Source organism: Ipomoea nil, unplaced genomic scaffold (genome assembly GCF_001879475.1).
Source record: "Ipomoea nil cultivar Tokyo-kokei standard unplaced genomic scaffold, Asagao_1.1 scaffold3017, whole genome shotgun sequence".
NCBI lineage: Eukaryota > Viridiplantae > Streptophyta > Magnoliopsida > Solanales > Convolvulaceae > Ipomoea > Ipomoea nil.
Genome location: NW_017619445.1, coordinates 898,498 through 914,873, shown reverse-complemented (window position 1 = coordinate 914,873; position 16,376 = coordinate 898,498). Strand labels below are relative to the sequence as shown.

The 16,376-nt window shown below is 35.4% G+C and overlaps 1 protein-coding gene across 1 annotated transcript; it reads left to right on the top strand.

Moving 5' to 3' along the window:
- The first annotated feature begins 1,481 nt into the window (after nucleotides 1-1,481).
- On the top strand, nucleotides 1,482-10,564 carry LOC109163354 (delta-aminolevulinic acid dehydratase, chloroplastic-like). Its single transcript, XM_019312114.1, has 12 exons — nucleotides 1,482-2,003; nucleotides 2,901-3,012; nucleotides 3,123-3,196; nucleotides 3,822-3,890; nucleotides 3,974-4,057; nucleotides 4,172-4,241; nucleotides 6,404-6,459; nucleotides 6,678-6,799; nucleotides 7,590-7,661; nucleotides 7,767-7,848; nucleotides 7,969-8,046; nucleotides 10,100-10,564. Exons 1-12 carry the CDS (start codon nucleotides 1,695-1,697, stop codon nucleotides 10,265-10,267), a joined length of 1,296 nt encoding a protein of 431 aa, XP_019167659.1. The 5' UTR covers nucleotides 1,482-1,694; the 3' UTR covers nucleotides 10,268-10,564.
- The last annotated feature ends 5,812 nt before the right edge of the window (nucleotides 10,565-16,376 follow it).

Sequence of the window (16,376 nt, the reverse complement as noted above, 5' to 3'; positions counted from 1 at the left end):
TAAGTTTTTTTAATTAGACAACTAATGCAACACATGGTTATTCATATATCATGTACTCTTTTCTCGGCTAGGTTTTCTCACGGGATTTTTCTAGCGAGTTTTTAACGAGTAATGTCCAAGGGGGAGTGTTGTAAAATCTTATGTGGACATTATTCTGGCTTTATATTTATGATAGGATTCTGAATACGGTAGGCGTGTAAGAGTCCTAAAGATAGAGAGATTATATAGACCATTGTAATGCTGTACAGAGTTTATGATGATAATAAATATTACTTTTCTCTATTCTTCTTCTTCCTGCTATTATTATTCTTTATTACTGTTCTTCACCAGCTAAAGGCCTGCAGACAAACCTACCATTCAACATTACTCAAATTATTGACTATACTTTTAATATAATATAGGCATTCTACAACTATAAATTTAAAAACGAAGTTATATTCTATTATTTTAAAAAAATATTTTAACATTAAGTAAGTATTAGTATTGTGCATATATTTTTGCGCATTGCACATATTTTTTTGTTGAATACTGGTAGGATATATACCCCGGGTCCGTATTCCCGTTTATAGTCAGATCGGAGTCAGACGGTTTGGGTCCTGGTCTGCGTGTCGGGGTCAAAGGTGGGGGTCAAACCCGCCACCCTATTGGGCCTATAAAAAGGGCCCTTGGCCCTCTTAGTTGGGGGGCTTCCCTTCTACTCTCTCTCTCTAGCTTGTTCTCCAATCGTTATACCCTACACAACGGCGCGCGTAGCACTGTGCGCCGCGCCTCTCCCAAAACGACGTTGTTTTGGGGTCGTTTTGGGAGGCGCGGTAGGAAGTTGCTGTGATTATGTATTTTGTTCACACAATTATGTATATTTGTTCATACAATTATGTATATTTGTTTATACAGTTATGTACATTTTTTATACAATTATGTACATTCTTTTTATACAATTATGTACATTTGAATCAGAAAATTTGTGTGTATTATGTTAAGAGTTGATGTGTGTTATGTTAAAAGTTTATGTTTATTATGTATTATGTTAGATTATGTGTATTATATTTTAAAAGGAGTATGTATATTTTGTTATATAATTATGTGTATTCTAGTATAACATTATGTACATTTTTAAACATGGTTTTTTTTTTTAAAGAAAAATTAACTGCCATGCACTGGGCCGGGAAATTTCAAAAAAAAAAAAAATAAAATTAAAACAACGTCGTTTTGCATCTGGGCGCACAGTGCAACGCGTGCCGTGGTGTAGGATATAAATTGCCCTTGTTCTCCCCCTTCTCTCTAAAGCAAGATACAAGAACACACATTAATAGAAGAGAATGCTTTGTTCTACACCTTCGTATATACATTCTACAATCCGAAATTAGTAGTATCAAGTACTACTAATTCTTTTATATTATAGTATCTGAAGCAAGAGTTAAGTGGGATATATAAAATACTACTCCGTAGTATATATTGTGAATAAGTGGCATATTAGAGTTAAGTTAAAATCGAATATTGGTGTGGTAGCGTCGGAACCAATTGGGTTCCCCCACCTAACCATTTCTATCTTAATCCCATCCGATATCTCGTCCCCACCTCTTAAGGTAAGGTAAGACTTTGACATTTGACAAGGAGGAGCACTTATCCTGCTACTGCTACATTACATACGGAGCGGAGCATAAAATTTCGTTTTACCGCTCCGGCGATTTTCAATGGCTTCAATCGCGATGTCAAGCTCTTCTTCCGGTATCCTTGGGGCACTCAAATTCGATCTGAAATCGGAGCCATCGGTGAAGTTTTTCCCTGTCGGGCTGCCTTCAATCAGGACCAGGCGACCGCGGGTTGTGACGTTGATCAAGTCGAGTATCAATAATGGCTCTGGAAGCTCCGGACCTGTGAAAAAGTTGGGCATGACTGACGCCGAATGTGAGGCTGCCGTCGTCGCTGGAAACGTGCCTGAAGCTCCGCCTGTGCCGCCCAAGCCTGCCGCCCCGGCCGGTACCCCCGTAGTTTCTTCGCTTGTAAGTGTGCTCAGCTGAGTGAACTAGAGAGCTGTGGTAATGTTAGGTTTAGCTAAGCTATTAAATGCCCCTTTGTTATGAATTCTGGACGCGTAGGTGTAGAGAAATGAATCAAATTGAAGAGAAAAGGGTGTCTTTTTACTTGGAAGTAAATATTAATTTATCAAAATTTTGATGAGACTAATTATTACTTCCCAATGGCCCTTGAAGATCGGAGTGTCATCTAGCTGCTAGCTTGGTCTTATTTTGCTGAATTCCAAACAAACTTATATAGAATCTGCCTATTAGCCGTTATAGGTGACATGCTAAACAGGCTGCTTAGATAAGCAACCCATATGAAAAGAAATGCTCATCAAGTTCAATATGTTTTTTCTTGGAAAAAACTGGATGAGAATAAGTGTAAGTAGTTGCTATTTTTATTACAGTTGATGACATCGGTAGTTGATTTGGCCTCTTATTCCTTGATACTGATTGAACACAAAGTGTTACTAAGGCAGCAGCTGCAATAGTTATATATTCTGCTTCTGAAAACAAACTAAGAAATGTGGTTTTATTTCCTCGTTCATCAGAATCAATTTTCCTTTCCATGAACTGAAGAAATGGTATGAAAAGAAATAGGAAATCCCAAAGGGTCATGTTTCATGTTTGTGAATTGTGATGAAATGAACATACTAAAAACTGGAAAGAAGACAGAAGCTTTGCTTACCATACAAAGCTTATATTCCTAATTTTATTGGGACCAATTAATTGGTATTGTACTTGTATATTTGTGGATTCACATATTTTCTTTGTTAATTTGGTTTTGTAAGAAATAAGTTTGAAGTTGGAACTGAAAAGTTAGAATATGCAGTTTCAAGTTTTTTGTCAATTCATGTGGCTGAATTTTGCTTGCATCAGCCACTAAATAGGCGCCCACGTCGCAACCGTAAGTCACCAGCAATGAGGTCCGCATTCCAAGAAACAACTTTGAGCCCTGCGAATTTTGTTTATCCACTTTTCATTCATGAGGGTGAGTATTCGCATGTTTAGAATCTGCAGGTCTTTTGTGTCTACACAGTTATGATGTATGCTAGTGTGCTTTATATGTGTTTTTGAATTACATATTTACATGATTTGCAGGTGAAGAAGACACACCTATTGGGGCAATGCCTGGATGTTATAGGCTTGGGTGGAGGCATGGACTTATTGAAGAGGTAAACTTGCTTTTGCTAATTCTTGTTCTACTATGATGAACATGATATTGGACCCACAATCCAATCTGCCCCCAACACACACACACGCATAGATTTTTAAAAAGTAGAAAAGCAACCAAATAATGGTTTCTACCAATTTATCTTAATGGTCAAACTAGAAAAGCATTGTTGAATTATTTTATGAGACACAAAAAGCAAATATTTGTATTACAACATTTATGAGGAAATAAGTTATTGCTTTTCACAGTATTTTTCTTGTTAACACCCTCAATGTTGACTCCCTTGTGTTGTCACTGTATAAGAAAATGTGATAATGACTTTTGTTGCTGAAAATGTTTCTAGTTTGTACCTATTTAGAGATGAAAATAGTCTGATTCTTATTTGTCACATTTCTCTTTTTATTCAGGAGTCATAAGATATTGTCCACTTCATGAGTCATGACACTTTTGGTTCTATAAACAGGAAATGTTGGTCTTAATTTGGTTGCGACAAATCTGGAGGCTACTCTAGTCTGGATGCTTAACAATTAATGCTTTTGTAAATATCAGTAAAAAAATATACAGTGATAAATTGTATATGCTTTTGCATTTCATGATTTAGTGTATCAAATTTTATCCTGAAACAGGTTTCAAAGGCTAGGGATGTTGGTGTTAACAGTGTTGTGCTATTCCCAAAAGTTCCAGATGCTATAAAGGTGCTCTCTTATGCATTAATTGTTAACTTCTAAAATTAAGAGTTCGCAATTTGACACAACATAATTGGCTTTGTACCTTTTAGTCTCCTACAGGTGATGAAGCCTACAATGATAATGGATTAGTCCCTCGAACTATACGACTGCTAAAAGACAAGTACCCTGATCTTGTATGTTAAATTGTTAATGAACTTACTGCATTTGTTTGAAATAAATTATTTACTGATGTATTGGGTGTTTGCGGAGAAGTGACATTTTATAATATTTCATGTGGCCTTCAACAGATTATCTACACTGATGTTGCTCTAGATCCATATTCCTCTGATGGGCATGATGGTATTGTTAGGGAGGATGGTAAGATGTACTTCGTATTCATGGAAGTCTAGGATACAAGTAACTTGACTTTTCTTCTTCCTTTGTTTTTTGTTTTTTTTTTTTTTTTTGTTTTTTTTTTTTTTTTTTTTTTTGATTTTGATTTTGATTTTTTTTTTTTTTGAGGGAAAACAATATTCTAGTGATGTTAAAAAGAAATTACGTATAGAAGGTTAGAAATCCCTTGGAAAATATCAAATTGCTAAAGTTTAAAAATATAATATAGAAGACAAAAATATTTGTCTGGATAACAGTTTCCTAGACCATTAGTGATGTGCAAGACATTGTTGGAAATCCCATTATTGTTCTAGGAAAAAAGGGGCTAGGGAAACCATTTCCAAGATTAAATTTTTATATCATTGGTGATTGGTTTACTATTCTCTTCTTTGCCATAATAATCATTTTTATATTGAAGTTTCTTTTTGGGGTGTTAAATTTTTGTTTGATTCTTGCCTTCTTGGTGTCATGGTGAATTGTTGATCTAGTATGTACATCATCTTTCTTGATATAATTCCGCTTAGTTTTCAAGTGTTTGTTTGGTGAGGAAATGGTACTGTTGAAAAATATGGCAGATTTTGTTGTATATTTCTGTCTTCTATAAGAAGAGATGACGTAAAAAATATATATAGGCCCATTGGCCTTTCATTAGGCACGACACAACCCTTTGTGTTAAAAATATATTCAATCCTAGGACATCTTAAAGATTTAGTAAATATATAAGCTATTTGATCGTTTGAGCTTACAAATGAAGTAGTAATATCTCCAGATGTAACTTTGTCTTGACTAAAATGACAATCAATTTCAATATGTTTTGTTCTTTCATGAAAAACTAGATTTGACGCAATAAGCAGAGATGCTTGATTACCATAAATGAGCTTCATGGGATCCATTGTACAAATCTTCAATTCAATGGACAATGAAAAAACAGTTTTCCAAATAGAAAAATGAAAAATAGTGCTAAAGAATATTATTTTTTTTTTGGTTGTTTACCATTTTTCCAAAAAAAAAATGGAAAATTTTCTAGAAACTAAACACGCCTAAGCATTTCAGAATGGTTTTGCATTAAGAAAACCCGTGTGCAACAATAAGTCATCAATAAAGGTAACAAAGTATTTAAAACCTAAAATTGAGGTACAACGAAAAGATTCCCAAACATCACTATGGACTAAGGAAAAAGGGGATGCAACTCTTTTATTAACTTGATTAGGAAAAGACGTTCTAGAATGTTTTCCAAGTTGACAAGCTTCACACTCTAGGATAGATAACTAGAACATACTTGGAACAAGTTGTCATAATTTATTGAGGCTGGGATGCCCTAACCCAACTATGGGCAAGAGGAGGAGGAATGGTAGTAGCGCAAACTGTAGGATTTGGGGTAGACAATTAATAGAGTCCTTTTGATTCATATCCAAGCCAATTGCATCCCCGTATGGTCCTGCACAATGACAAAATCATAAGAAAAAGTGACCAAACAGTCTAAAGATTTTGTAAGTTTATGGACATAAATTAAATTGAAAGGGCATTTAGGTATATAAAGAACCGAATAGAGAAGCAGAGTAGGAAGGGTTGAAGCTTTTCCAATTCCGGTAGTCATACATTTTGACCCATTACCAAAAAAAATAGATGGAAGAGACTCAGAATTGGTGAAATGAGAAATTAAAGATGAGTTATCAGAGATATATTTAGAGGCACCCATGGTCTGCTAAGGCTAGATTGGGATACAAGGGCTCTGATACCATATAGAAAATGATGAGAAGAAGTTGTATATTTTCGTGTTCTAAAAGAAGAGACAACATACAAATATATACAAACACATTGTGAACTTTCATCAGGCACCCCATTCGCAGATAGACACATCCCTTTGTGTTTCAACTGATACATTACACTTGAGTGTATTTTTTACTGCATAGCCTCTATTAGGTTCTACCAATTTTAGCAGAATTATTCCTCAACAACTTTCATAGTTTCATTTTTTTGCCCATGTACTCTATGCCTTGCTTTCTTTTTGAACTTTAGGCCATGCTGCCAATATGTAAAATCCTTAACTTTAGCTAATCAGTTGCCAGTTGTTTTTGGATATTGTGTTTTTTCTTTTTCTCTGGCTCAGATGAATTAATTATTTTGACAACTTCAATATTCTGCAGGAGTTATAATGAATGATGAAACTGTGCACCAGTTGTGTAAGCAGGCAGTCAGCCAAGTAATTTCAGATTTATATGCCTTGTTCACTGTCTATAAACATCTCATGTTGTTATCCCATTATAAAAATGTTACGGAGTATTTCCTAGACAAGATTTACTTCTTCATTGCATGTTGCAGATACTGTTATAATTCTTGAGTATCTGTATTTTTTCTCAACAAGCATGCTAGGTTAAGCCATTGCATGTAACCTTGTGCTTTCTTTCCCCTTTACATTAGGCCAGAGCAGGAGCGGATGTTGTCAGTCCCAGTGACATGATGGATGGCCGTGTTGGAGCAATTCGAGCTGCTCTTGATGCTGAAGGATTTCATAATGTGTCTATAATGTCCTACACTGCAAAGTAATTGCTCAATGAAACTTCTATCATTGCAAAAAGACATTGTAATATCTATGACAGGCATACTTGTATGGAATAAGCAGAACACTTAGGGGTCAGAAAAGTAGAAAACAGTGCCTGTGAACAGTAAATGAAGTAGAACTGCTTAGAAAATGTTGAAAAAAGCAGGAAAGATAATAGAAGCACTAGGAATTAACCATATTGGTATCACAGCTAGGGTTGAATTGCATGTTACAACTGAACTCTGGAGAATGAAGGAGCTAGTTTGTGTCTGAGTTTCCATTGAAGCTCAATCATGTCTGAGAACTGATGCCTAAGAATAGGGAGAGTTGGAATGGTATTTATAGACTCTAAGATTTCCTAATTGGAAAGGAATCTATAACCTTTTCAGTAAATAAAAGTTAGCAAACTAGAATTACTAAAACCTCAATTTGACTTACACTGTAGTAGAATGGAGTGTTTCCAGAACTTTTTGTGGAGTATAGTTTTTCAGATACTAAAATGAACCTAAAATGATTGAGTAAAGGGGGGGGGGGGGGGGGGGGGGGGGTTTGCTGGCTAGCATTTTGAAAGAAATAGCAACCATCTGCGCTTTCGAATGAAGGCTGGTCGTACTCTATCCGAGAGTTATCAGTATTTATCAAATCTGTTCCTATCTAACGGAACATAAGTCTGGGCACATTAAAATCAGGCACAGCATGCATATTTCCTTTTAATTTACTTCTTCTAGACTTCTAGTAGTCTTGTGTATTGCATAATTTTGCCAATCTTATTGAGTTGAACAATACTGCAGGTACGCAAGCTCCTTTTATGGTCCTTTCCGAGAAGCATTAGACTCAAATCCACGTTTTGGAGATAAGAAAACGTACATAGCTAACTTGAATAGATTATTTTTCTTTTAACTAATATATTATACTGAATATTTAGCGTCCTGGCTTATTTTGAATCAATTTTGGCTTCTATACATTAGCTATCAGATGAACCCAGCAAATTATAGGGAAGCACTGGTTGAGATGCACGAAGATGAGTCTGAAGGAGCTGATATTCTCCTGGTAGTCTTGCTAATGCTTTTATTGTCTTCCACGAGTTCACAATGGATTATGTGCCTATTTATTTTATAATTTCTTATTTGACTACACTACCCTAATAAAGTTAGTTTCTTTTATAAACAGGTGAAACCCGGTCTGCCTTACTTGGATATTATAAGGCTTCTACGGGATAAATCTCCTTTACCCATAGCTGCATATCAGGTATCATAAACTTTTAATATCACCTGCTTGCCCTATGATTATATTTTTAACTAGGTCTACAAAGCTGGATACATGATCCTACAGTTTCAATCCCAAAAATAATAAACTTCACTAAGTAATCAACTCAAATTGTATGCTATCAGAGCAAACGAACAGAGTGAAGACATAGTTTAAGAGCTCTTTCAGTAGCATAAACTAAATGGTGAAGGAGCAGTTTGTCCCTAGAGAGAGAAAGAATACCAAATTTAGGGTAATTTATCTATGTCACTGTCACTTTAGGATGCTCTAGGCACAATTGTTTTGTACAACTTAGTGGTGCCTTTCCTCTAGTGATGGTGGTGTTGAAGTTGTTGACAATGTATTCTGTCCCAGTTTTGCTAAGTTTAATGCAAGGTGTTGGGTGTTATGTACTTGGACGAACGCATGCCTCACAGGGAGGTTAGGGTTATTGGAGGTTGTCTGTGGGTTGCCTATGTTGAGAGATGGATTAAAGGAACGAGGGTGGAAAGGAAAAATGTGACTTTAATTGGGGAACAAGATACTGGGATTGTTTTGAGAGTTTTCCCAACTCTGATTTTATCTTAGCTTCTTGCTTGTCCTTTTTATTAGAATGAAAATACCCTTTATATAGGAGGGTTACAAAGACTAAATAAAACATAAAAAGGAAAGGAGAACATTAAGGCTCCTTACCACAATTATTCGATATCTATAAAGGAAATAAATGAATTCAAATAGCAGAGATATTTTAGAATCAATTAATCAATCTCCTGATTTTCTTTCCCTGATTTTCTGAATCAAAACATTGGGAGAGCATACACAAGCTCAATCATTTTATGCAGCTAAGCAACACCTTTCCTCTAGTTTTGGTTGTGTTGAAGTTGTGGAGTATATATTCTGTTTCAATTTTATAAAAAGTTTGATTTCTTTATCCTCTTTAGAGGTTCCTTAGTTTCAGTTTTGGTTGTCACCCATCACTGACATGAAAGGAGGTGGACTAAATGTTTAGTGTTGTGGTATGCCAGCAGTTGTAGGAAATGGATCAGAATTTTATTATTCTATTCTCCCATACAGGTATAATTCTAATTAAGTGGGTGGCAGTGCTACTGTCAATATTTTTGCAGGTCTACTGATAAATTAAATAGCCTCCGTAATAATATTTCCAATCATATAGCCAACTGATATTGTCATAACCTTCGAATTTGTGTTTGATCACTTCCCACTTTCCCAGAGTTTTTGTAGGATGACTGATAAACTGATAACTACATATTCAAGCAGTCTTCTCTGTCCCCCTTATATTCTTATAATAGGCAACTGCAGTTGCAGTTTCTCCATTTCTTGGAATCTTAGCCTTCAAGCATGTACTGAAATATTTACTATTAAATTTCTCTCAATAAATTTCTCCGTAGAGTCCATCTCACATAGTTGTGACCAGACTTTAAGTTGGTTTTCAACCTCTTTCCTGAGTTCTTTACCTTGAACAACTTGTGTTGGGTTATCTCTAGTTATATTATGGCATGTATGTATAATTTTAGGCATTGTTTGTTTGAATGCTCACCTAATTTCTAATACCAATTCAAATGATTTAATTGACTTGTTCTTTTTTACTTTGTTACTTTCTGAAGCAATGATTTTAAAAGTGGTTTAGGTTTTATAGAGAATCAGGGTGTGGAAGTTGAAGCTTTAACTGTAGGAATTGGGTTTTAGGTAGGCGGTTATAAGAGAGAGTTTGTAGAAATGCTTAGACTATTATAACAAAGGAAGAGCATGAAAAGTACAATAAATTGAATCCTCTTCTTCAATGATTTGATGTCAAAACTATGAAATTTAAAGTCACATCAGATACCTCTGTATATTTAATGTGAAAAAAGGGATGTTTAATTTGCATTAGAAATCTATTTATTTGATGTCCTTCAAAGATGAACTGTTGAGGATAAGATAATATAATGCATGAGCCATAGGCATGCTCAACTTTGTTGTGCTATATAGGTTTTTATGGTGGCTTCCAATGTATGTTTTCCTCACCAGAAGAATATGTGTTTTGCTTACCTCTCAGGTTTCCGGTGAGTACTCCATGATCAAGGCAGGCGGGGCTCTCAAAATGATAGATGAAGAAAGGGTCATGTTGGAGTCGCTAATGTGCCTTCGACGAGCCGGTGCTGATATCATTTTGACATATTTTGCCTTGCAAGCTGCTAGATGCTTGTGTGGAGAGAAGAGATGAGGCTGAACGTGTAACGTTAATGCATGTACGAGTCTGATGGGTTTGTATGGAAATTAGCCCAAAAGTGGTTATGGTAGACGGAAGAGAGAAGATTGAAAATATCAAGCGGATTTTATTAGGGAGTATATAATGTTGTGAGCTAATTAATAAATTGACTTTTTTTTTTTTTTTCTTTTCTTTTGGATGACAAGAGAAGCTATAAGATTGGGCACTAGGTAAATCATATTCCTATGTAATAAATTGACTAATTTTTAACTATACTTTTGGATGTGTTTTACTACAAGTCTATTTCCGGGATGTGTTGCAATACTAAATATACTATCTAATGTTTTTTGGGGCAATTTATATCGTGGACCAGGATCTACATAGTATTGTGGACCCTGGTTCGAAACGACGTCATTTTGATATTAAATTTTAACGACTTTGCGGTGTTTTTGTTTCCCATGTCTCTACACAATTACTAATTTATTTTATGTCCAAAATTCATACTCTTAAGGTAGGAAGTTTCATAACACGACATAAAAGCCCACAACACAAGACAAATACACATGTTATATATTTACTTATTTTTAAATTTGATTTAAGTGATAATTTATGCTCTATAGAGACAAATTCACATGGTTGCAGTAGGCGCTAGGCGCCAGGGCAGCGCCTAGGCAGAATCTAGGCGGTGCTAGGCTGGCGCAAAAAAAAAAAACAGTGGTAGATGTGCAATTTAATAATTTTAATGAGCCTATTTTCAATATTCAATTAAAAATAACACATCCAAATAAATGAAATAATAATAATTCATAAGTCATAACATCAAAACAATATTAAAAATTAAAAATACTCAAATACTCCAATCATCCAATGATTCAAAGTATCAAATTAGTCTACGAATGTATATATGTCATATCACACACACACAAATTAGCAAGGCCGAGCTGATCGGGTTAACTCGACTGAAATGGAGGAGTTAACTCGGCTAAATTAGACGCTAGGCTACCAAGTCAGCCGAGTTAGGCGCTAAGCGGACGCCTAGGGGAAAAATCGCCACAGTCTAAGGACGCCTAGCGCCTAGGCGGGGCCTAGGCAGGCGCCTAGACCGATTTTTACAACAGTACAAATTCATAAATAAGACATACAATATGTTATGTTACAGAACTACTAATATATTCCAGGTACATAATTCATATTCATAAGATACAAAATTTCAAAATACAAAGACAAAAAAACTCACAACACAATACATATACATATATATTTACTTATTTTCAAATTTAATTTAGATATAGAATTTTATCTCTTATAGGCACAAAATTTAAAGACCATAGCAATACAGTAGAAGTAGAGATGGCACAAAATTTTATGTTCTTTTTGTAACGTTTTATCCGTTACTATTATTATAACATTAGGATAAGTTATGATAATATTCAGTATTTGATATGTGGTGCAACACTAATAACCTAATAGCTAGACTACCATTATGATTAGGAGTCTGGTTAGGGTTTAGGAGACCTAAAGACATACAACCACAATGATGGCCAGTGATTATATAAGGTCACTAGTCATCTCACTGCTCACACTACATACCTCATACACCATCTAGAGAGAGTTGAGTAAAGTGAGAGACAAAATATTTGTTATCTCTGTAGCAATCCGGATAGCTCAACCGTCTCAAGAACTATGGCTGGAGGTTAGTCGGTCCTGTTATCACATACTATATGATGCATGTGATATATTTAGTTTAACAGTTGGTATCAGTTGCCATAAATAATCGCTGCCTAGTTTTTTTTAATTGCTTAAATATTTGCATATGTTGTATACGATTTTGTATAATTGAGATACATATGTGAATATTCTTGAGTTCGCAATTAAATTTTTCTGGACTGCTGAAAATAATTTTCCGCATTAAGAAACAACAAAAAAAATATAATAATAATAATAAAAATTTATTGGATAATTAATTTTGGCTTTTGCTATTACTTCACCGTTTTTTTCGTAATCCGATCGCCGGATTACGAGTACGCCGGCAGCCATTGTTGAAGGAGACAACGATTGCTCATACGTTCGTCGTTCTCCCTTCAGTGACTGTCAACAATAGGGATGGAAATTCTACCCGCACCCAACGGGTTACCCGCATTTCCGCCCCAATGGGTAATAAAATACCCGCATAATTTGGATAATTGGTGCAGGTATGGGGGAAAAGTTTTAAACCCGCGCGGGTATGGGGGCGGGTGCGGGGAGAGGTATCCCCGCCCCACACCCTCCCCAGCATATATATATATATATATATATATATATATATATATATATATATATTGTGTTATTATATTTATGTCAATGTCAATATCAAACTAGTGTTGAAGTCTATAATTACTTTTTTATACTAAGTCGAGGATTTGAAGCACTAATATAATTCATGAAGATTTGGAGCATTAAACTTGAAGTATTATATAGATTTTTGGGTAGTAAGGGAAAGTCCTAACTCACTAATATTACAACTTCTAATTATTTTTTGGTGCTAGTGGCTAAGATTTTATACACTAATGTTGAAGTTGGAAGCAAATGTTAAATTTTTATTAGATGTAAGTTTCATATCTAATTATTTTTTGGTGCTAGTGGCTAAGATTTTATACACTAATGTTGAAGTTGGAAGCAAATGTTAAATTTTTATTAGATGTAAGTTTCATATTATTAATGAGACTAAGGTTACATGCAAAATCCCCATGGGTATTCCCCGCACCCGCAAAATCCCCACGGGGGCAGGTATGGGAAGGAATTTTATTACCCGCGCAGGTGCGGGTGCGGGTATGGGGTGTGGGGTGGGCCGCCCCACCCCATTGCCATCCCTAGTCAACAGTGGTTCTTCGGCAATGGTGATGGCAACGCAAAGGGTTCGGCTGGACTGGTCTGCGACGTTGGCTGAGGCGGGCGGACGGCGAACGACGTTGGCGTTGGGTGGCGGCGCTGGGTTTCCCGGCGACGGCACTACTGTCTGCTCTCCTTCCGGCGTCCTTTGGTTGCTGTTCGTTCTCCATGACTTCCCGTTGCTGCTCTGTCGGCTGCGCTACAGGAGATTAATGAAGAAGATGATGAATGATAAGGTTTGGGCCGGGTCTAGCCAATTGGGCCAGGCCTGGGCTCTTAATAAAAAAACTAATTTATTAAATCTGGGCCTGTTTTGGTTTTGGGCCAAACCTGAATTGATATTTGGACTACACCAATTCATTCAGCTCAATATCTTCATCATATTTGAACTTCTTCTAATCAAATTATCCAATTGAAATTTTTTTATTATTATTAAGTCTATTATTAAATTATCATTCAACTTTGAATAATTATTCAGTTTTAATTTTTCAGTTGAATTTTAATTTAATAATGTTTTTTCAGTTTAAATTGTATTAAGTGTAATTTAATTGTGGAGTATTTTGTGAGTAATATGCATAATCCGAGCATGCTATTTATCTCTTTATTGCAATAATTATTTGACTGTTATAATTATGCATGTAGAAAAGCATGTTCATTAAGAAAAATTTAGAGCCTTTTAGGTCTGAATTATATGCTTTGCATGAATTAGTACCTTTTAGGTAAATTAGTACCTTTCAGGTTAGGTTATTTATATTATTACTTATTCTTCAGTTATTACTCTACTCGTGTTTTATAAAGTTCCTAAAACACATAAAGTACATAAACAATTCGTACTTTACCGTATTTAAAGCCTTATCCATAGGTAAAACTACACTCTTGGTGCTTGCTTAGCAACTGCTTGAAATTTGGTCACTTCAAAGTGAAACTTGGTCACTTCCGTCTTCGTTCTTCCTTCCTAAAGTTATGTCCTATGGTAACTTAGAGATGAGAAGGGAGAGTTTATTGTTGCAAAATGTATCCCATGTTGAGGTGTCTATCTCGTAAAGGAAGCTGAAGCAATGGGAGTACGGGAAGCACTAAATTGATCAAAGATTTGCAGTTCAATGGGGTTCAAGTGGAGCTGGATAATCAAGTCGTTCTGGAACTGCATGCTCCTCAAGTAGATTCTCCTTTGAGAATTATTATTAATAATATTAAAGAAACTGCTAGGAATTTTCGTTTTATTGAGTTTAAGTTTGTGAAACCCTTGCTAGAGTAGCGTGTTCTATGTTTGATTGTATCTCCTGTTATTTGTCCCCCCTCCAGTCATTTTGGACTGTTTGAGATTAGATTTGGCTAATTAATAGGAGTATATTGCTTCTTTCTGGTTTCAAAAAATATTATTTAGGGAACTAGTTTATCATTTTTAATTTGAGGTGTTAAAAGTCACTCAATCAGCTCTATATATATATATATATATATATATATATATATATATATATATATAGTCTTTGGTTCTCATGAGGTCTCTATTAAAAATGAGATCATGAGACCTAATCATGGCCATTAACTCATTACAAATTGATGGTTGAGATTTAAAGTGATTTATAACTTAATTAAGGATATGTTTTAAACATAAGGAGAAAAGAGTAATTGTAGTAGTGTGGTTAATTTTGGTTAGAATAAAATTGGAATATTTAGCATACTAATAGGGGGAAATATGAATGAGAATATTTAAACATATGACATGTGCAACATCAAAGAATGGGGCATGTGCGGGATGTTGAACATTTTTGGGTTGAAAGTTTGTTTTGTTTCAGAATTCGTTGCCTTGCTGTGGGTGTCTGGATTTTGTTTTTGTTTTTGTTTTTTGTTTTTTGTTTTTTTTTTTGTTTTTTTTGTTTTTGTTTTTTGTTTTTTGTTTTTTTTTTTTTTTTTTTTTGTTTTTTTGTTTTTTGTTTTTTGTTTTTTTTTTTTTTTTTTATTATGGGAGAAAACAAAAATTGATATAGCAGTTGGGAGGAGGGTATTATGCGGCGTGTGCGTGTATTTGTTTTGGTGTGTGCGATTTGGATATTTGGTTTGTTGTAGCTAAACCAGTAGGCTAGTGGGAAGTTGATGGTGTGTGCGTGAATTTGTTTTGGTGTGTGCGTTGATTTGTTTTGGTGTGTGCGAATTAGAGTAATGGAGGTTTACACTGTTTTGTGTTTTATAAGATAGGAAAAAAAAAATTGTTGGGGGTACTGGTGGATGGATGTTGTGTGCCCGTTTGTGAAATAACATGACTGTATGGTTAGAAGTTGTTTGATTTTGTTGAGCATCATAGACTTGTTACGCGGTTGTGTGTGCGTATTTGTTTTGGCGTGTGCGTATCGTAGAATGGAAGCTTTACAATGTTATTTATTTTATTTGTTATCAAAAAACTACTACTGCGTGTGTGTGCGTTTATTTGTTTTGGTGTGTGCGAATGGGTGTAAAAGATGAATACAATGGGTTGTATTTTTTGAAGGTAGTGTTCAAAAAAAAATTGTGGGCAGTATGGGTGGATGGAGCTTATCGGCAGTTGGTTTGCTATTTAAGTTTTTTTGGGTAATGAGAGAAAACAACATTTGATGTAGCAGCTTGGAGTAGAGAAGGATGCACTATGTGCGTTTTTTGGTTTAGGCGTGTGCGTATCGTAAAATCGAAACTTTACAATGTTATTTATTTTGTAAGGTTATCAACAAACAACTAGTGCAAGTGTGGGTGGATGCGTGGTGTATGGCCGTTACTGAAGTAAAGCGATAATATGGGAAGGATTTCTTCGTTGAATCTATAGTAGTTGGTTAGGGGGGGGGGGGGGGGGGGGGGGGGGGGTGGAATTGTGGGCGGTATGGGTGGATGTAGATGTGCGGTTGTTGGATATTTATTTGTGTTTTTGGGTAATGGGAGAGAACATCAATTGATATAGCAGCTTGGAGTACGGTAGTATGCGGTGCATGCGTGTATTTGGTTTGGATGGTGCGTATCGTAAAGTGGAAGAATTACGCTGGTATTTAATAAATTTGTTAAAATGAACGTATAAGTACAATTTGGCTTTTGTTTTGAGCACCGTAGTGTATTAAATTAGTCTGTGCGTGAATGTAATTTATCCAGGTACTGAGCTATATTAACAAATGTATATCGTAATTTAAATGTGTCACAGGTGCAGTATCGAGTGGAGACCGATTGACATGGACTACAGGATCTGCACATGCGGGGATCTCCGACAAGGTAATGATTCTCCGTGCACCAGATA